Source organism: Rhinolophus sinicus, linkage group LG17 (genome assembly GCF_036562045.2).
Source record: "Rhinolophus sinicus isolate RSC01 linkage group LG17, ASM3656204v1, whole genome shotgun sequence".
NCBI classification, from domain to species: Eukaryota; Metazoa; Chordata; class Mammalia; order Chiroptera; family Rhinolophidae; genus Rhinolophus; species Rhinolophus sinicus.
The window spans coordinates 21,609,487-21,630,551 of record NC_133766.1 but is presented as its reverse complement, the minus strand read 5'-3'; the positions used below and the strand labels follow the sequence as shown (position 1 = coordinate 21,630,551).

Sequence of the window (21,065 nt, the reverse complement as noted above, 5' to 3'; positions counted from 1 at the left end):
TTGGGAATGGGGGTTGGGAGGTGGCAGAAATCAACCTTTTCAGTGCATATGTAAGGATAAGATATAAATGTGGATGAGGGGCTGCTTTCTCTGATTTAACACTGAGAAGAATTTAGTCTGAATGGAAGAAAGTACAGAGGGACTATGAGGCCCAGAGATGAGTTTTCAAGACAGGCTACAAAGCCTGTGGAGTTTGAAAGAAGAGAATGGAAGGACTTTGAGAGAGACACTAAAGCTCAGACAGACATGATGGAAGATATTGGGTGTTGGTACTGAGCCCCACTTCTCTGCCCATATGTTGGCAGTCATTCCAGAGGCAAGTCTTCTCTTGTCTTCCTTCCCAGTGTAGGGGTGGAAGACTGAGTATTTTTAGGTAGGAGACCAGTGCCTGGAACAAGAAAGGTCCTTAAATGGTTATGGAAGGAAGTAAGAAAGAAAGGGAGAGAGGGAGAACTGGAGGGAGGAAAGGAAAGAAGAAAAGCCAAAACAAAAAAGGCAGGGAGAAGGAATTTTCTGAATAGTTATGACACATAGAAAATGGGTCATCTTCCTCTAGCCTGGGGCCGCCTCGCATCTGCATTTCCAGGTGGCACCTTAGTGGAAGTCTTTAAAGGTGATTCATCCAGAAACGTGATTCCTCCCTCTTGTTCAGTTATCTGAAAAGTTAACACTTAGAGGCAAAAGTGAGTCTTCAGTTGAGGTGGCAGAGAGTGTGAACCTAACCTACCGTCTGTGCCCCTCCCTCTGGGCCAGGATCTATCCCTCAGATCCCTTGTGATGAGAAGTCAGAGATGACCTTCTCCTGGGGGAACAGAAAAAGACCTGCCCAGTGAGCTTGGTGACTTAAGGGCAGACCTCAGACAAGCGAATTCCTAGTTAAGCACTATCGTCCGGAGTTTGGGCTCCTGTACATATTCTCTGGCACACTATCCCCCTCCATTTCTCCACTCTCCTTGGTCAAATTCTGACAGCAGGTTGTTGGCTAGATAGAACTATGATGGAGTAAGGAAGGAGGTGTCGGGCGTGTGTGCCGTGGATGGTCGTGGTGGGGTGGGCAGGTAGTGAGACAGCAAGAACAGCGGAAATGCGATGAGGGGCAGAAAGACCCTTGCCCCACCCCAGTGCACTGCAGCAGGGCCACACATTTGCAATATTCTAGCACTGAGAAGCCACCCTAGTCTCAGGTTTCCCCTCTTTGTGTCCCAAGACTGGCCAAGGCAGAGCCAAGAAGCAGTATTTTGGGTCTACCACTCCTGCTACCAAGGGCCTGCTTCAGTGGGCTGCCTCCCTTTCTTCCAGCAGGATCTTCCCGGTCCTTCCTTTGTTGCAGATGGGCTCTCCCGTGCAGAAGGCTGCCCTCCCTTGCCTGAGTCTCCTCCTGCTTGTCTGGAGCTGGGGGCCAGGGGTCCAGAGCCAAAAATTCCAATTTGGGCCCTGCCGAGTGGAGGGGGTAGTTTTCCAGGACCTGTGGGAGGCCTTCTGGGCCGTGCAGGACATTGTGGTGAGTGAAGCGATGCTCTGGACCCACCTGTGGGGGCTACTATGGGGGGAGGATAATGTTTTATGATTATGGAGCCCTTTGTAGCTTACTCATCATTGTCCTATATAATAATTTTGTGAAGCCGAGATTTCCTCTGGTATACGAGGAAATTGAGATTCAGAATGATGTGGTCATCTACAGGAAAACAAACAGAGCCCAAGAGGAATAAAGAAGAGAACGTATTCATCTGGGCTTCATCTGTGTCTCAGGGGGACATGAGACTCCACTAAGGTGAAGTCGTGGGAAATCCTGAGTCCTGACCACCGGAGTTTTTACCTACTGCTGCTCCTCCTAGTCTGTTTCCACCTTGGCTTCTAGGTAGAAACAATGGTTAATGCTCAGGTGGGATGGGGCAGCTTGTGACATCGGACTGCGGATTTCTCCTGGGCCTGATAGTATTCCAATATGTGCCCTCACAAATGCACTCAGCTCCTTAAAGGACAATCCAGATGCAAAGCAGGAAAGAGGGAGCTCATGAGATGGCCTGTGGAGGGGAGTAACCACTGGGCACAGGACACCTATGTGTGATCTTGACCTTGAAACCAACTGGTACAGCACCCCCCCATCCCCATCAGTTTCCTTATTTGCACATTGTGGACGTGGGACAAAGGAGCCCAAAAGCTCCTTCCTCTCAATGATTCTTTGACTCTAAACCCAAGAACTGGAATGAATGCCTGGGCTGCAGGGGAAACTTCAAACACAAGCGAGGCAGCACCCCCACCCCCATGGAATAAGGAGGTAAAATCCTGCTCCCAAGGGTTCTTAGCCAAATAGGCTTACTTCCTCCTGTCTCAAATGACTAAAGGAATCAAACAGGTCCCTGATCAAGGCTCTAAGAACTCCCGGGATTCCATCTGTCCCTGGGGGCTAAACTTCGTGATTTTGTGTGGCTGGAACCTGTATCTCCACCCCAGGGGCCAGCTCAGCCCAGCCCTTCCTGGGAACCCCCTCTGGCCACTGAGATTTCACAGACTGTCTAGATTTAGGTTCTGGGAAAGCAGCAGGTATTTGCAAGGTTGGTTTCCATGGCTCCCGCTAACCTGGAGACATTTTTTTCTTTCTGTTCCCAAAGCAAGCTCTGGATAACATCACAAGCGTCCGGCTGCTGCGGGGGGAGGTTCTGCAGAGCATCTCGGTAATTTGGCCTCTGGGAGGGACAATACCTCCCTCTGTGTGGCTGGTCTGTGGGTGGTGGGGGTGAAGAGTTGTCTGGGGAGGCGGGGCCTACACAGGACAGGACTGGGCAGTGAGCCAGAGAAGTCAATGTGTGGGGTCACCACCCAGGATCTGGGCTATGTGGGCAGTGTGTGTGGTGGCACGGGGAGGGGTTGTCAATTAGGCCTTACATTTCTGTCTCCATTCAGCCAGAGATACCATCGATCTATGTTTCTCTTTTGCTGTGTAGGCCCAATAGGCATCTGCTTGGGTCGCTTCCATTTCCATCCCTTGTTTCTCACCCATTCCTGTCTTCTCATCAACCATCTAGTCAGTCAGTGAGCACACACGTACTGAGCCCCGATTCCTGAAGACGCTGAGCTTCACTCTGTGGTCCTTGACGGGGCTAGAATGCAATCCCTGTGTTTAAGGATTTTTGTTTTCTTCCTCATTTCTTCTCTTTCTAGTTCTTTTCCCCACCAACTGTCAACCACCAAGTTCTGGGTGCTCTTCAGGGTCCATCACTTCCCATGGCTATTAGAGAGGTCATGGGGTGTAGAAGAAAGAATATTAAGCAGATGGAGAGACAGGAGTCCTAGGAACTAGGCCTGTGTCTGCCACTGACTGGCTGTGTGACCCTGGACAAGTCTTCCTCTCTCGGTCTGTGGTTGCTCTCCCTGCCCCCATAAGGCTCCTTCAGATCTACTGTTTACCAACGTCTCCTAGAAGGTCCCTGCCTCTGTTGTGCTTATCTTGCTTTGGCGACAGTGGGTTGTTTATCCAGGGCTGGGGTGGGCAGACGCCTCCGCTCCGAGGTGACCCAGACCCTCCCCAGGATGCTGAAAGCTGTTATTTCATCCGTGCCCTGCTGAAGTTCTACTTGAATACCGTTTTCAAAAACTACTATGAGAAGGCAGCTGAATTCAGGATCCTGAAGTCGTTCTCTACTCTGGCCAATAATTTTATTGTCATCGTGTCAAAACTGCAACCCAGCGTGAGTAGAACAAAGCTGGGATTGGGACCCATGGGAAACTGTGTTTTGAGAGGACTCTCCTCCCCTTTTTTGGTCCTGGCTTTTATTTCACAAGAGGGCATCGTAGCTTGCATGGAAAAGAGCATAGACTCTGGACACCAGCAGCTCTGGGTTCAAGTCCAGCTCTCTTCTAACCAGCTGGATGATGCTTTGCAAGGTGCTCAACCACTCTGGGATTCAGTCTCCTACATACATATAAAATGGGATGATCACCCCCAGTTGGCAAGACTTGTGAGACTCAGCGGCTGCCCCCGTCACACAGTAGGAGTTCGGCATTGGCTGCCTTGGGGCTCTGGGCTCAGCACTGTCCTCTTAGGCCTTGGGAAGCCCTCCAGCATCACTAGGAAGGAGGGGGAAGGGGCTTGCCTTGGCTCCTACCCAACACTTGGCACTTTTTTCCCTGTTATCCAGCAGGAAAATGAGATGTTTTCCATCAGTGAGAGCGCACACAGGCGGTTTCTGCTGTACCGGAGAGCATTTAAACAGGTAATCAAGGCCAGGAGTGGAGGGCTTGCTTGAACTGTCATAAGACGATGCCTCAGAGACCTAACGCAAAGTGCAGTGCAGGTGACTCCACCAGGCTTGCCCCAAAGCCACTTGACTTAGCAGGAACACAGGTATTTTTACATGAACGAGCATATACTTTGCACAAGCACCACAAGCTACATGGTCTATTTTCTTGCCAGTTTTCAAATTAAAATGCTATTATATTTCCCTATGAGATGATTTAACTATGGAGGATTTTCCCTAGAGGGAGCTTGTGGGTACTTGAGCTGGGGAATTGGAGTCAGAAGTGAGAGAGAAAGAAGAGAGATGACCCCCATAACACGCCCATCCTATACACATCCCCATACATGGCAGTTTTCATAATGTTCAAATGGTCCAGTTTGTGAGAGAAAAAATCGTGAGAAAATATATTACCTTCTCCCTACTTAAGGCAACAAAGAAAATCCAAATTTCATCCTCAACCGTCTTCCCAAAACACGATATTGATCACTTTTTTAAGGAACAGATACATCAGTATAAAAATAAATGAAGAGCAATAACATCCAAAAGAAAGAGGCCACCTGGGCCTCAGTTTCCTCATCTGCACATTGAACTCAGAAGGTGGACCAGATCCACCCGCACAGGGGTTCCACGGTTCTTGTTGTCAGGGGCTCCAGATGCATTTCCTTTGCTCCTGACTTGCGGCTACCCACTGGCCCATTTTCCTCATCCTCGAAGCAGACAACACACACAGATTGGGGACAAGTGATGGGTGGGTGAGTTCATCAGAGGCCATCGCAAAGGTGACGCTGCTTATGATGTAGAGTCAGGCCAGCCCTAGGAATGGTGGGTGGGAAAGAAACCTGTGTTTGAGGCTAACATGGCAGAACTTCACCTCTACTTTCCTTTTAGTTGGACATAGAAGCAGCTCAGATCAAAGCCTTTGGAGAAGTAGACATTCTCTTGACCTGGATGCAGAAATTCTACCAGCTCTGAATGCCTAGACCCTCCTTGCTCTCCGTGTCATTTCAAAAGAGTGCCCCCTCCTGTGATGTTCTTTGGGCACATCACACCCTTGACCACAGGTCCTGTTCTTGGTCCAGGCTTATCATCAAAGACTTTATTCTTTAAGTGGCCCCAGTGACAGTCATGGAAGGTTCCCTTGGATGCTGTGAATAATCAAACAGATTCCCGTATTTATTACAACTATTTAAATCCTGTCAGTGTTTTTGCTGATGCTTTATTTATTTGTGAGACTAAGTTCTGTGAAGGCGGCAGGAACAGTGCCCCATGCTTCTCTTTGTTTCTCCAGGATCCTTGGAACCACACAGGGCAGTGGATGGTGCTCAGAAAATGCTTAATAAACTGTTTGTTTGTTTGTTTGTTTTTGCCTATCTTTCAACGTTGAGGAACAACAAGGGATGCTGGCATATGAAGTTGAACATCAGGACATGGAAATCACATTGTCATGCTATCTTCAGAAACAGAACATTGGGGTGGGGGTGAGGGACACTGGTTTGGAATGCAAATGATAAAACATATACAATGTTAAGTGCCCAACGCAAAGCAGGCTCACTAAACATTTCATCTCTTGCCCGTACTCCATACCCCACTCCGTCATCCCTTCCCCTTGGGTGCCCTCCCTCCGTTCTATTCTACTCATTCTCCTCTTATCTGCAGCTTGAGAGGGTGCCACAGTCAAGCTGATATTGCTGATGGTGTCATTGTACTTGGATGGACTCCGCAATTTGCGATGCCATTCCCTGCTAATCAAAGGCAGGGAACTCAAGTCTGGTAGCCTTTCCTTTCTATTTCTGTACAACTGCCCAGTGAAACTTAGTTGTGAGTCTGGGAAAGGCCTTCTTCCTTACAGCAAGACTGGGCATTCTCTTGTCTCAAGCTCTGGTTGAGCGTTGCAGTTGGCTTCAAGCTAAAGATACAATGTCTGCCTATGTCCTTGCTCAGAAAACTTAAGAGTATATGGAGGAGGTAGGATGTCTCTTCTTCCATGACATAGGTGTTATTGCAGAGCATCTGGCCTTCTAGAAATCCCAGGCCACGTTCCTTTTCCACCTTGCTATAATTACTTAGAACTGGCAAAGAGGAGCATTTTTGAAAGCAGAGAGATGTAATGGTTTTGGATGGCTAAAATAGAACAACATCGAGATAAGTGCACAAATATCAATGCTGGGCAATGGAAGAAGGATAAAAAGATGACAAAAACTATTTCTAAAGAAAGGGAATGCTGTGGTCAGGGTCCTTATGTGCATCAAGGGAGGGAGACTTAGAGTAAAGAGGGTTTAGAGATATTAGGAGATATACGTGGTGCTGAAAATTTAGAATCCTTCATCACATCAAAATAAGTTGCCCTTACCAAAGGATCAAGATGAGTACAGCTTACTAGTAAGTGCCAGCCTTAAGGTCAGGGCAAACACAAGGTTAGGAGCGTTTCATACCCGGCCCCTTCCTAGCCCACCATGAGTCCAGGGGCCTTCTATTGGTGTGAGGCCCAAGCCAGGGAAGGGTTCCAGAAGCAACAGCTATGCCTACGCGCCAGCCTGTTGCCACACAGACTAGAGCCAAGGCAGCAAAATCCCTGTGATCAAAGACAGTCTGCAAATCCCACAGCCTGTTACATCGCTTGGAAAGGAAGAACGTGGCATTGGGACAAATGCTCTGCATGACTAGAGCCCACTTGAAAGCCACAAGAGGTTGCAAAGGTGTGCAAGAATAGCTGTAGGGGACTGAGCTCAGGGCAAACAGACAGGGATGAGACTTGAGGTGAGATGTGAGAGGTAATGAGCGTTCCAAAAACAGATGGGGCAGGTGTTGGAAAGCAACAGACAGATAAGGCTCATTGGCATCAAGGTCTGGGCCCAGGGGGGCAGTTGGAGGGGTGAGTCGGGCAGGAGATATTGACGTAATCTGAATCTGTGTCCTCCATCTTGGCAACAGGCTTGTGGTAGACGCTCATATATTCACAGCTGGTCTTCAGAGACAAGGCATGAGGCCAAGGAGCTTCAGACACCTGGGAACAAAGAAAGAAGCATCACTGAACCTGGTAGGGTGATTTTAGTATCTTTCCAGGTGGATTTCCAGGGGGTAGGGGGTGGAGGCATATGCATGATTGCTGATTTCTAGAAGGCAAAGACACAGGTGGCTGAGCTCCAATAATTGGCCCATCCTGGGGATTTTCAGGGTGGCACCTCACCCTAGATAACTGGAAAACACTTAACATCCAATGTGGGCAGGAAATGCCTTAAATGGAGCTCAGATTAAAATCACAGAGCTAAGCATCAGTCTGAAGGAGACCCAGCTGCCGGAAAAGTTTCTCCTCTGGGATTAGATAATGTGACTTGTGGAATAAATATGCATCTTCTTAGGGAGTGATTCAGAAGCAGGGTGAGTCAATCTATGCACCTCTGTAAGGGCTCGGCGAGTCTGTGATGTGGCATGACAGTGCATTCCAGGAAAGGGTTGGGTGGTGATGGGGAGGGAGGCAGTAGGCCACGTGGGCACAGTGGTGCTCTTCTTCCCAAGAAGGAAACTTCAGAATTGTCTGCCTTCAGGATGGGTCAGGGCTGAGCCATGACCCCAATATGGCACAACTATTGTAACATCCACCCAAGAAGGCTGTGGTGGAAACCATCACATATTTAAACACAAATACTGAGAACTAGAAGTCCAGCCTCCTGAACATAGTAAGCACTCAGTAAGTGCTCATTGAAAGGACCTGTTACTTTTTGTACTTATTTCCCATTGCCTGTTTGCCATGTGACATTAATTTATTTGCCTTCAAAAATTAAAATATTCCTTGTAAAGTCTAAAATATTCAGTCATTAATCATATGCATCGTGTTGTGAGTGAACTTATTCCATCAAGATTTTTGTCCCTAATAGTGGAAATGAGAGTTTCAAGTAGAGAGAAAGGGTAAGATCTGAGTAAGCTGCTGCTCAGGTGAGGACATGTGTGGTCACAGGACAGTTCAAGAGAAAGGGCACGTGTAAGAGTAAAGTGGGTAGAGCAGATGGGCACTGCTAGACCTACCTAACCTACTGTGAACCCTCTCTAGCAGGGTGAGTGAGGGCAAGCTCAAGAACCTGATGTGACTGTGGCTAAGCTGTCACTTGTTGTTGGGCACCACTCTACCCTTTGTAACAAGGCACATGATTTCCCAGCCAGGGAGTACATTTCTCAGCCTCCCTTGAAGGTAGGTGTGGCCATATGACTATGTTGTGGCCAATGGGATGTGAGAGGCAGTGATGTATGAAACATCAGAATCATAGTCTGAAAGAAACAGCTTTCTCTTTCTCCCTCTATGGCTGGAATGCAGACATGGTGCTGGACACTGAGCATTGACCATGGACCAGGCGACGCCCAAGGATGGTGGAGCAACAAGACAGAAGACATTTGAGTCCCTGGATGACTTTGTGGCTCAGGCCACTTCTTTCTGTCCCTCTGCCTTTACTTGGGAGGAAATCAGGAATTCATCTCTTGAGCCCTGTGGTTTAGAGTCTGTTGCATTAGCTCAGTCTACACCCTAATTAAGAAGAGGGACATTGGCCACATTTAGTTTTTCTTGGTTCCTGAGGAAACAGTGTTTTAGCTACTGTGGGCTACTTTAGAGCATAAAATCTTTTATCTTCTTAATTTGGGAAAACAAAGGTGAATGGATAGTTTAAAGGCTTTTTACCCACCTGCCAATGGCCATCAATAGAAACAAATTCCCTATGTCCATTTCTAGATTTCAAGAGGAACCCTCTTCACCCCGCCATTGAATCCTGTCTACATCCTGACATCTGCAGGTCACCCGTTAGGCCAGGTGTAACTGCCCTCAGCGACGGGTAAGCCACCTCCTCGCAGAGTTTACTAGAAAGTTCTCCCTCATATTCAGGTGACTAAGACCTCCCCTTAATAAAGCCGTTCACGTATTTGGAGAGTTACCATCTACCAGCCTCTACTAAGCACCCATCTGCCCCATGAAAATGCGTTTAAAAGCCAGATAACGAAATCTACCACATTGCTGGGTCGTCCGTCTACTCACACCATCAACGGAAGAAACTGATAAAACTTGTTATCGACGCCGCCCAAGAACTGCTGGGAAAGCCGCTGCCCTACAGCTACACGCGCTGGAGTAGCTGCTCTCGGCCCACGCCCAAGTCGGGTCACCCAGTCTGGCGGTGGCGACCCAGCCGGGCGGAGCGCTTACCTGCGGCAGGGCGGGCGGCGCGGACGCCTCGGAGCTTGGGCCAGGTGCCTCCCCTTCACCTAGGGAAACCGTGAGGCCTGGGTGAGGGCGTGGCCGGGGGTCTGGCCCCACCCCCAGCCCTGCCCAAAGCCCCAGGGAGGGGGAGCGGTCCCTGCAGCCCCTGGCTTTCCACTCGGCGCGGAGAACAGGGCTCTCGGTGCACCCTCCGCGCCCGCGCTGCTTCTGTCGCTCCAGCTCGCCTGCCTGACTGCTCGGACCCGCCACCCCACGCTCACGAACCCCGGCTTCCTCGTGTCTCCCTCCCCCACCTATCCCCCCACACCCCCGCGAACCCTCTCGCTCACCTGTACCACCCCCTCCCCACTCCTCACTTGTGTCCCCCTCTCACCCGTGTCCCTCTTCGCTTGCCGCCGGCTCACCCATCACCCCTGCTCACCCGCAGCTTGCGCCCCCCCAGGGCGCCGAGGACAGGCACTGTAGACGTTGTTTTGGGAGCGTGGCCGCTGAGACACGCGGGGCCGCTGCGACGGGGGCCGCTGCGACGGGGGCCGCTGGGCGGCCTCCAGGGCGCTCATCCTCACGGCCAGCCGGCGCACCCGCCTGGAGAGAGCTTCTCGGCAAAGCCACCGGGAAAGAGGACAACGGCATCAGAGGACCATGATGCCTCTCTCTGCTCTCGAGTGTTAGGAAACTAAAGTCTGCCTTTCCCCTGGGCTCGGTACTGCCTGACGCGTAGATGCCCAGAACGCATGAGGCGCAGCCTTGCCCTCCACTGAAGACCTTGCCCTCCTCTTCCTCATTTCCAGACCATCCATCCCCACCCCCCTTCCCCACACCCCAGGCCGCTCATCTGAAGCTCTGGGGAGATCCAGCAGGTGTCTGAATGCTCTGGGCTCGTTTTGTCATTCCGACCTCCCTAACCCAGCCTGAGCCGCTCACCTTTCCTCCTTTGAATGACCCTTTTCACCATCAGCCCCAATAGTGCCAGCAGGATGAGGCCCAGGATGGTGGGAATCAGGATGTGAAATCCTTGGTCTTCCATCAGGGACGCTGGGACATGGTTGAAGGCTCTGAGGACGGAAGGAGAGAGAGAAAGAAGGAAGAGGTCAGTGAGGGAAGGAGGTTTAAGGAAGCACCCTTGAGTGGCCAACTTTTGGGGGGTAGCTGACAGTTTGTCCCTTTGTTAACAGAATTTCCTCCCCTCCCCACAAAGAGCCTTGTTTCTGGAGTCAGGAAATCTGGGTTCAAACGCAGGTTCAGCTTTTTACCGGCTGTGTGATTTTGAACCAGTCTCCTAACTTCTCTGAGCCTCATTTCTCAGTAAATGGGTCTAGTAAAACCTACTTCACAGACCTGTTCAAGGATGAGCCAAATAGTGAATAAAAAGTTCATGCACCCGCCCTAAGCAGCAGTCGATCAATGTCAGAGCCCCTCTCGCTTTCTGCACCTCAGTCTCCTCATAAGATTATTGTAAATGTTAAATGAGTTAGTTTCTTTTAACTGTGGAAAAGGACGATTTTTCTCATAGCGCTTCCTCTGCCTAGAAGGCCTTCCCTCCATTTTCTCTACGTATTGAAATCTTACTTTCCATAAAGGGCTAGCGCGTAAATCTTTTCTCCCCCAATCATGGTAAACCAGAATCCATGTTTTTCTCCGTCTATTGTCAGTTCTTGGGTTCATACAGGTTACAACCCTTGTCACTGTCATAGTTGCATAAGTTAGTAAGACAAGACCTGCATATTGCATGTCTTCATTTTTCTACATCTTTAGGACATAGCACAATGCCTGGTAGATAGTAAGAAAATGTTGACTGAGTTGACTTGAATTCTTCTCCACCAAGTAAAATAGGTTGTAACTTTCTGAACTAGGAATCAGGAATCACTTTATTTGAAACCACTTAGCTCTCATGACCTCAGTTTCCTCATCTATAAAACCCAAGTGACGTTGGAGGTTCCTTTCCTCACTAACATGTTTGTCTTTGCTTGGACAAAAATAATTTCCAATTATTATAGGCATTTTTTGAGCCTGCTCTAATGCTGCCCCCTAGTGGTCTATTGAAACACTTTCCTGGATTGCACCCAGCCGTTTAGACCAGGGCTGTCCATTGGAAATATGTGAGTCACATGTTATTTTAATTTTCCTAGTAGCCACATAGAAAAAGTAAAAGAAAGCACATGAAAGCAATTTTAATAGTTAATAGTTTAATAGTTAATTTTATTCTCATTTAGTTTTTCCGAATCAAAACAGATCTAAATGAAGGGTGAGTGATTGAAAAATTTGGGTCTCCCTTCTACAGGATCGCCGCCTGGTGGGGCACTGACAAGTGTACTCACGTTAAGGGGACTAAAGAGTTAGTGTGCTATACCCATAGGTAGTATATTCCACAGTGGCCTTCTAGAGACAAAGCCAAGAAGGGTCTGGTTGATAGATTCAGGAAGATTTCAGTGGATCTTCTAATTCTAGACTGTTTTGCCTGGTTTCTAGCCTATCCTGGGTGGTGGAGGCCTCTTACCTCTGCCTGTGAGGCTTGGTTTGGTGGTTGTAGCTGGCTGTCTGGGGCCTGAGCGGCTCCTCTGGTGCTGAGGTCTTTGAGGTTGTGGTGGATGGCAGGAGGGTTGTGGGCTTGGCAGATACCACTGGAGATGATCTGGAAACTCGAGGGCGGTGGGTGATTGGGGTGGTGGGGGAGGGGTGGTGTGCTGTAGGGACCTCCGTCTTTCCGGCTGGTGTGCTTACTGCAGGAGACATCAGGAAAACGTGACCTTCCATATACACCCTGTAGTCTCCAGCAGAATTGGGTCACTGCCTCTTTCCTGAATACACTCTTTCCTTTTATCTCGACTACCTTTGTCCTGGCACTCCTCATGGCTTGAAATGCCTTCTTAATATGCCATCTACACCTAGTACATTCTATCTATATTTACTTCAATATTTTCCACCATTTTCTCCTGAAACTTTTCTATGACTTTCCAGGCAGAAGACCTAGCCCTCCTCTGAGCGCGGAGAAAACCTTGTTAGTAGTTCACTCCCTCCTCTGCCATGTACTCGTCTAGTCTCCTCCATCCCACACCTGTCAACATCTTGAGTTTACAATGTGCTCAGTTCTACTATCCCTCTTGGCACCCAGCAGGGTCCTCTTGTGAAACAATGCTTAATTAATGCACCGACCCCATAGAGCAAATGTGAGGATGAGACGGAAATATTGCATGTCAAAATGCGTTTAGAACAGGAGAATGATACAGAAATGTAAAGGTGTCATCGTTAATCTCTTTATTGCAAAATAGAGTTGTTAAACTCACTGTATGGGAGCAAGTGGAAGACAGCCCTATAGGCAGCAGGAGGCATAATGACCTCCAGCTGGGATACGTCTGTCCAGTTTTGGTTTCCGCAGTCATTCATGAAAGAGCTGGACTTTGTGAATGGAGCACAAATTTCATTTCTTGTGCTGCCACCTAGTGGTGATGTAAGTTCTGCAACGCATGCCGAGTGTACCGGCTGTGGGATAGGCTTGAACAATAGAAGGCAGATCTCAGGGAGGTAACCTCCCCTAAGGCAGGGAAAGACACCTCTGAGACCCAGCTCTTATCTGCCAACCACCCTATGAACTGAACACAACCCCCCTCCTCCATTTTCACAATGCCACATCGCTTACCCCACGTCTCTTACACTAGCTTTGGTGAACTGACCTTTGGATATGAATTCAAAGGAACTGGCGTGTGCAGATATCTGGAGCCATGGCATCTGTCCGTGTAGGAATTTCTGAAACCACGCTGGCGGCTCCGGTATAGGCTCCTCTTCCCAGAATGGCTCATACTCTACTGGAGGCAAGAGGAATACACTGGTGGGCTCTGGGAGGAGACTGTCCCCGCTGGGGAAGGGACAGTGGTAGGAGCTGAAGCTGACCCAGCCAAGAGAGTTGGCAGTGAGGGGATGAGGGCAGGGCCCACCAAAAGGAGCAGAAGAACAGGGCTGGGAGCTCCCCTGAAAGAAAACAATTCACCCTAACCGAGGCAACAGTATCTGTAAAACTACTGGGTTTATGGGCTATGGAATTAGTACTGTGTATGTGTGAGGAAGTCGCTGGAGAAGAGAAAGGCAGGATTAGAAGAAACGTGGAAAGGGTCAGATCATAAAGTGATAAGTTTGGCCTACAAATGGGGCTTGAGAAATGACTGTTTTTCCTTTATATTTATCCATAATATTTCTCATGGGACAACTATGTAAGACAATTATGTCCTTTTGCTCCCAATTCCTCCAGTCTCAGGGCCTCTCCTCAATCTCAACTCCCCAGCCCCTCATGCCCTGGGTACAATGGATTCACTACGACACAAGAATACCACCTCTCTTGTTTGGAAAGAAAATTCTGTGGACCGTGAAGTCAATTGACTCTACGAGGTTTCAACTATATAAATCCCAATTATTACTGGACTGGCTAATACGACAATAGCCTAAGAGACTGGGGACTGCTACAGTTTGATAGCTGTCCCAGGCTTCCCGAGTGGAACTGTTTTTTGGGTGGGCTGAGCCTCCATCAAGTGCGGCACCTACCACTGTGGACATCCAGGGTGACTTGCTGGGTCTTGCCCAAGTCTGTGTTCCTGCCTACCCCACAGGCGTAGACTCCGCTGTCACTGTTGGTCAGCTCTTTCACCTCCACTAGGAACACATTCTGATCTGGACACAGCTTCAGTGTGACTCGGCCTTTGTATTCCATCCTGACAAAGTTTTTATTGGATACCACGGTGGCACAACTTCTGGGTTTATCTATCTCCCGGCACAGGTATAGCCTCCCAGGTGTTTTAGGAAGTGGGCACTTGATGGTAATGGATCCGCCCAGCATTCCCTCCAGCTTGACTTCTGGGAGTATCTTCAGAGCTCCAGATACTGCAGGGAGAGGGAGTCAAGACATAGGAAACTTCATCTCCAGCCACATCCGCGACTCCATCCCAGCCCCAGCCCAGCCTCACACTCATCGCTAGATCCAGCGCCATCCCCATTGTCAGCCCAAGCTTCAGCCAGCCCTCAGCCTCAGCGCTATCCTAATCTGTAGCCCTCTTCCCATCCCCACCCCTTTTTACATCCTCAGTCCTGCTCTGTGTTCATCCCTGTGCCCAAATTTGAGTCTCAGCCAGACCTGTCCCCAGCCTAAACCTGAACATAACATGCAGCCTTATCACCAAACTCAAACCCATAAGGACCCAGACATCAAACCCCTGAGAATATAGTCAAAACTACAGTCTCAGTCCAAGGAGAGAGAATATGTCATGGTGACCCCAAACAGCACATAAGTCCCAAGTGTCTTCAGTGTGGTGTTGGGAGGCATGGTACAATTTTGCTGCATCAGGTTTTTCAGTCTAGTTTTGTTATGCTCAGATCCATTCAGCCAAAACAACCATTCACCCCCAGTTTTATTTGTTAAATCATTCAACAAGCATTTATGGAATGCCTTTCATGTGACAGTAAGATAGCTGGCATTCCTTCCCTCACAGAAGGAGTCATTTAGTGGGTAATATAAATGGACAGCAACTACAGCAGTCTCATAGATCCCATGAAGAGACACACGGGATTTCTTGGAAGCAACAAGCAGGGACACCTGATCCAAGCTGTTGCAGAGGGATGGTGTAGTTTGAAGGAGGCTTTCTGGAAGAAGTGATGTCTCCGTTGTGACCTGAGGGATTGGGCGTGGAGGGCAACTGAGGGATGACGATTGTCTTCACTGCAGTAGGGAGCACAGAGGCAAAGCAAGAGTGTATGTGAGTTTGTGTGTGTATGCATGGGTATGTGCATACTGTGTGTGTGCTGGGGAGGGTGTGGAGCAGAGAGGGATAGAAGATGTGGTTCATGAATCTCTGGCATCAAAACCCTTTTGCTGAAGAAGGCAGGTCTAACACTTATGGCCAGGTATGATTAGCTGTCAATTAAGTGGGTCCCTATAAGAGTCTGCATATTTCTGGGACGAGGTTTCCTAGGGACAAATGTGTGTGTTGGGGTGGGGCTGGAGGACTTGGGTGGAGGAGGAGAGATACTTCCAGCCGTGAGAACTTTCCCCATAAAGGCCGGGATGTGAGAGAGAACATGGCATGTTCACAGGGTGGAGAAAAGTTCACCAACTTTCTGAAATTCATCCATACACCACGCATTAAGAATAGCTCTAAGGAGTTTAGCAAAATGAGGGGAGTCAAGGAAAGAAGTGGGGCTTGAGGCTTCCAGATGAGCACTGAGAACTGAAGAGGAAGTTCCAGGAGAAGGAAGCATAGGGTGAAGAGGTAGAAACAGCCATGGGAGTGTGAGCCGTGGGAGAGGAGGATAGAGAGGGGCAGAGAGGAAGCGTTTCAGGAGCACGTTACGATCTAGAAGTGTAGCTGTTGTCACGTGGTAGGGAGAAGCAGAGGCACCAGCCAGATTCATAAGATCTGGCATGTAGACCCTCACACAAATAACCCAGCACTGCTTTAAATCCCCCTGGAAACTGAGACCTGTGCGGTAGCCTCGTGACTGGAATGTGACAATGAAAGGGTGACCTGTGCAAAGGACAAAGACCCAATTAAGGGGATGGAGGAATTACCCTGTGTGTCCAGACAGCCCATAGCTGTGTGTAAGTCCCAGCACCTGAGAGTGAACATGTGTATGTTTTTGGACCAAGTCAGCCAGAAAGGGGCATGAATGTTGCTTTCCAAAGAACAAGATACTATAAAATGGGCAGGCGTATGACAGAGCAGCGAGGGGTCATCACCTCCGCAGACACCTCCAGTGGCTTCTCTCCTCTCAGGAATGAGCTTCTGGTAAACCCCTGGCTTGCCCAGATCCTCTGTTACAGATTACATGTTTGTGTCCCCCCAAATCCATGTATTGAAGCTCTAGCCCACCAATGTGATGTTATTAGGATGTGGGGTCTTTGGGAGGTGATTAGGGTTCGATGAGGTAGTGATAGTGGAGTCCTCATAATGGGCTTAGTGTCCATATTCTCTCCATGCACACAAGAGGCCATGTGAGCACACAGGGAGATGGTGGCCATCTGCAAGCCAGAAAGAGGGCCCTCACCAAGAACTGTATGTGTTGGCACCTTGATCTTGGACCTCCGGATTCCTGAACTATGAGAAATAAACATCTGTTGTTTAAGCAATGCAGTCTATGGTATTTTGTTACAGCAGCCAAGCTGACTAAGACTTTCTCGTTGTGCAAACGCTGGATGGATGGAGCACAAGGAAAGCTGATAGGTACGCTGAGCTCTGGTCTCAAGGAAGCACTAATTGGTGAGGTGAAAATGTCCAGAGTCCAGCTCTCCTTAGAATTCATAGCAGCTTTTAACCTCCACCAAAGGCTTGGAAAACCAGATTGCCCAAACAGAGAAAAGATAGACATAAGCTCCTGGTTTAGAACTTATGCACAATGTGTGTAAGACTCGTGGGGGGAACTTCCTAGGATGCAGATAACCTGGTCCTACCCTGAGGCATGGTGATTGCATCATTCTAAATGATTCTGGGAAGAAAGGTAGGGGTGGGAGACGCTATCTAACGGAACTAAGCTGTTTAATGTTGGTATTTTATAGAAGCTACTATATAAGTGACATTAATCTTGAATTTGTTGACTTGATTTACCGTGGTGATGGTAAGGGAGAGGAAGCTTTGTGGTTTAAAAAGTCATCCTCAATATGTAATTGGATATAAATAGATGTTTGGAACACGGAAAAAATGTATAATTTTCATAATGCAAAATAAGGTAAAATAAGGCCTTGGCTGGTGGCAGGGCTCTGGAGATAAACTCTGGATTCCATGTGGTGATGGTTTTTTAGTGGGGAGTGGTGATGAGGATCCAATAACTCAAGTCATAGCAGAATCTCTGGAAGAGGGAAGCTGGCTTCAAACTTCTATGTTTCTCAGATGAAGCAGGTATTTTTAAAAAGGGTAAGAAACATCCTACTCAATGTCTCACTTCTGCACACACTAGCTGCTGTGTGTCCAGGCCTTCGGACTGCCCTTTGTCCCGTCGCTCTGAGTGGCGTGCCCTCCTTCCTCTCAAAAGCCTGGGCCTTCACCTGTATCCTGAGTCCATGACGCTCACCGTCTTTAGAGCTTCTCTTCTGTACTTATCCTTTTATCCCCTGCCTCATTGCTTCCTCCGCTTCCACTGTCGCCATGGCTTACACACGTGCTCCGTGGTGCCATATTTAAAAACCTGTTGGTTGACTTTCACCTCCCCTTCAACTGCTGCCCTTCTCTGTTCTCTTTCTCAAATGAGTTACCAAAATCACTGAATCCGCTTTGATGCCTCCCAATTCCTCTTCTACCTACACCTGTCAAGATTTGTCTCCAACATCCCACTGAAACTGCTCTAATAAAAGTCACAAAAATTTTCCTTGTTCTGACATTCGATGGTCACTTGTTTGTCTTCATTTTACTTGCTTCTCAGTAGCATTTGTCAGAATCAAATCCTTGAAACTCTTTCTTCTCCTGGCTTCCCTGACACCACATGCCCAATGGCTGTTCCTTTTCAATCTCCTTACTTACCTCTCCTTCTCTATCCAACTGTCAGTGTTGGGCCAACCCCGGGCCTGGTCCTTGGACCTGTTCCTTTCTCTGTCCTCCTTCACTCTCTTCTCACACTAGCTCGTTTACTCCTATGGCTTTTAATGCCAACTCTATACAGATTTCACCAAAACATGTATTTCTAGTCTTGTCTTTACCTCTGAGCTCCAGACTTGCCTTCCTGATATCTCAACTTGGACTCCATTTGAATATCTAATATGTATTTGAAACTTACAATGGCAAAAAAAAAAAGAAAAGAAAAGAAAAAAACTCTCGATTTATCTTCCAAAACCGGTTCTCACCCAACCCCTCTTCCCTCTGAGACCTAAATTCGGTTGTACTCACATTGTGCTCATATGCTCACATATGCTCTACTACCTCTCACCGAGTCTGACATTTCATTAAAACTCCATTCCCTTGGGCTTTTAGGGTTCTTCAATCTTTGATTTGACAAACATTTGACTTTCTTCCGTGCTCAAGCCATCACAAAGAGAACAAGCATAAATAAAAATCCATTGTGACCCTCAAGGAGATTACCATTTAATCAACAAAATAAGGTGGACACACCCTGAGCCACAATACAAGGCAGAATGGGACCAGCTATTGGGGTTCAGAAGAGGGGGCTCTGGAAAGTGTATAGAAATGAGGTAAAGGTTGAGAGGAGCTTTGAAGGATCCATAGAAGGTGAAAGGTAAGTGGAGGATGTTCCTGGAGGGCAACGGCTGGTGGCAGGAAGTCTACCTCATGTTCAAGGAGAAGTCCTGTTTAGCTGGAGCTTAGGGAAGATCAGAGGCACGTGATAAGCTCAGAGGGTAAAGGGGAGCACAAGAGAGAGGTTGTATTTAATTCAGTAGACAGTGGAGGGTGATCCTAGGATTGGAGTCAAGCTTCAGGAAAATTAATCTGGAGCTACAGGCAGGCCAAGTTGGAGGACGTGGGAAAGATAGTTAAGAAATGACCACGTGTTTTTTTTGTTCCATTCCCTCTGTTATGTCTCTAGTAGAGGCTGCCATTGATTCCCATCCTGGTAAATGGAAATCTATTATAGAAACGACATGAATTGGCCATTGTTCGGGTCAAAGTGTGGTTAGGGATAAACAGAAAGAGGTGGTAAGAGCAATTGTAGCATTTTGTGGCTAACACCAGAGACAGTTAAGACAGAAAGAGTAACTGGTTTGGATGGTGACCAATGAGGAATTTCAGGTAAGGTGTTAGGTATGTTGTATTTCAGATCTGGGTGGGATTGAAGTGGGGGTGCCCAGGAAACCATTGTAAACTGAGATATGAAACTTGGGAAATGGATTGGGGCTACTGAATGGATTAGGGAGTCTTCATTTAGAGTTGAAAGTTGAAAATCAGGAGTGAAAGAGATCCAAAGAAAGAGAATGTAGAGATAAGAAGAAAGAACTTTGGGGGCACTTGCTTTAAGATCCCATATTAACAGGCTAATATGTTTGGGGGATGTGATATCTTTAGCCTTTATGAATCAACACCTGAGCGGAACAGGAGATGTGTCTGGAGTGGAGAGAGAGGCACTAACAGGGAGAGGGCAGAGCCTCCTGTGGCTTCCATCCATGTCCTGCCTTAGTACTGGTTTGCAACTAAATCTGTCCAGAAACATAAGAGCTGGAGGCGCCCAACCACTCCGCTACTTGTGGCCAATTCAAACCTCATGAGATGTGTGAGGTGTTTCCCCACAGCACTTACCTGGTAGGAAGTAAAGTGACCAAAGCCAGATGTCCATGGCTCCTTCAAGAGCAAGGTCCCATCCAAAAGCCCCTGGAGACGGGGACAGAAATTCGCTGCTCACCCAGGAACCGGTCACAATCTGGAGATTGAAAGAGATTTCTGGGCCATGTGAGGAGCAAGTCTTGAAAATGAGGAAATGACAACTTGTCTTGTTTGCTTACTAGTTTTACACTAAAAAGAAAGGAAAAAAAAAGAAAACATCAGCAAACCACAGCGGAAGTCAGTTGAGAAAACATGTTGTGTTGAATGAGAATGGTTCACCAGGGTTCAAAGGGCCTCTAGGAAGACCCTAAAGGCTATTAGAAAGTACCATGCATGGTATTTCTTTGCCTTGGGCACTTTTTCTTAGAGGGACCTCCCAGGCTTTACGGGTGTTCGTTGATGTCTGAACCACAGTGCTTTGCTTTTTCCCTGTCTTCAGGATAAAAGAGCCTCATCACCATTTTCTCCATCTGAGGAAGGCTCTGTGGACAGAAGTTTGGGCCTGAGCCGGAGGTGCTGGTTTTAGCCCTTGAACTCATTTGACTAATATATTCTTTTAATTAATTAATTATGTTTATTGGGGTGACATTGGTTAGTAAAATTATATAAGCTTCAAGTGTACGTCTCTATAATACATCATCTATATATTGCATTGTGTGTTCACCACCCAGAGTCAGTCCTCCTCCCATCACCATGTATTTGACCCCCTTTTTCTTCTTCTACCACCCCTTTCCCCCCTTACCCTCTGGTAACCACTAAACTATTGTCTGTGTCTATGAGTTTTTGTTTCTTGGTTTGATTGTCTTGTTCTTTTGTTGCTTTCAGTCTTATATCCCACATATGAGTGAAGTCATATGGTTCTTGATTTTGTCTGACTTATTTTCTTAGCATGATAATATCTAGATCCACCCATATTATGTATGTTCACCACATTTTTTTTACCCAATCATCTATTGAAGGACATTTTGGTTGTTTCCACGTCTTGGCTACTATGAATAATGCTGCAGTGAACATAGAGGTAAACGTATCTTTACGGATAAATGTTTTCAGATTTTTTTGGGTAGATACCCAGAAGAGGGATTGCTGGGTCTTATGGTAATTCTATTCTTAATTTTTTGAGAAACCTCCATACTGTTTTCCATAGTGGCTGCACCAGTCTGCATTCCCACCAGGATGACTAATATTTTTTAGCACCTACTACGTGGGAATACTAAGTATGGGTTTTGAGCCTTGATTTCTTTATCTAGAAAACGAAGGTGGGACTAGATGATCCCTGGCATTTCCTCCTACAGAACACTTTTCCGGAAGTCTTAACCACAGCTCACCCAGCACCTCAGATCAGCCACCCCTCATCTTCCCCAACTATTTCCCTAGGATGCTACTTTC

The 21,065-nt window shown here is 47.8% G+C and overlaps 2 protein-coding genes across 5 annotated transcripts; one reads left to right on the top strand and one right to left on the bottom strand.

Moving 5' to 3' along the window:
• Positions 1-1,330: 1,330 nt before the first annotated feature.
• Positions 1,331-5,392, top strand: IL24 (interleukin 24). Its single transcript, XM_074322156.1, has 5 exons — positions 1,331-1,505; positions 2,617-2,675; positions 3,531-3,689; positions 4,140-4,214; positions 5,127-5,392. Exons 1-5 carry the CDS (start codon positions 1,331-1,333, stop codon positions 5,208-5,210), a joined length of 552 nt encoding a protein of 183 aa, XP_074178257.1. The 3' UTR covers positions 5,211-5,392.
• Positions 5,393-5,438: 46 nt separating this feature from the next.
• On the bottom strand, positions 5,439-19,854 carry FCMR (Fc mu receptor). Of its 4 annotated transcripts, none has more exons than XM_074322154.1 (8): positions 19,656-19,854; positions 13,972-14,307; positions 13,111-13,238; positions 11,936-12,162; positions 10,363-10,493; positions 9,860-10,033; positions 9,424-9,482; positions 5,439-7,242 (listed from the first exon to the last, which is right to left on the bottom strand). In XM_074322154.1, the coding sequence occupies exons 1-8, from the start codon at positions 19,690-19,692 to the stop codon at positions 7,078-7,080; spliced, it is 1,257 nt and encodes a 418-aa protein (XP_074178255.1). In that variant the 5' UTR covers positions 19,693-19,854; the 3' UTR covers positions 5,439-7,077. The 4 variants fall into 4 exon arrangements, with proteins under 4 accessions (XP_074178255.1, XP_019608086.2, XP_019608087.2 ...); XM_019752527.2 differs by having other exon boundaries at positions 11,936-12,158; positions 13,110-13,241; positions 19,656-19,853; XM_019752528.2 differs by having other exon boundaries at positions 11,936-12,158; positions 13,110-13,238; positions 19,656-19,853.
• Between the last annotated feature and the right edge of the window lie 1,211 nt (positions 19,855-21,065).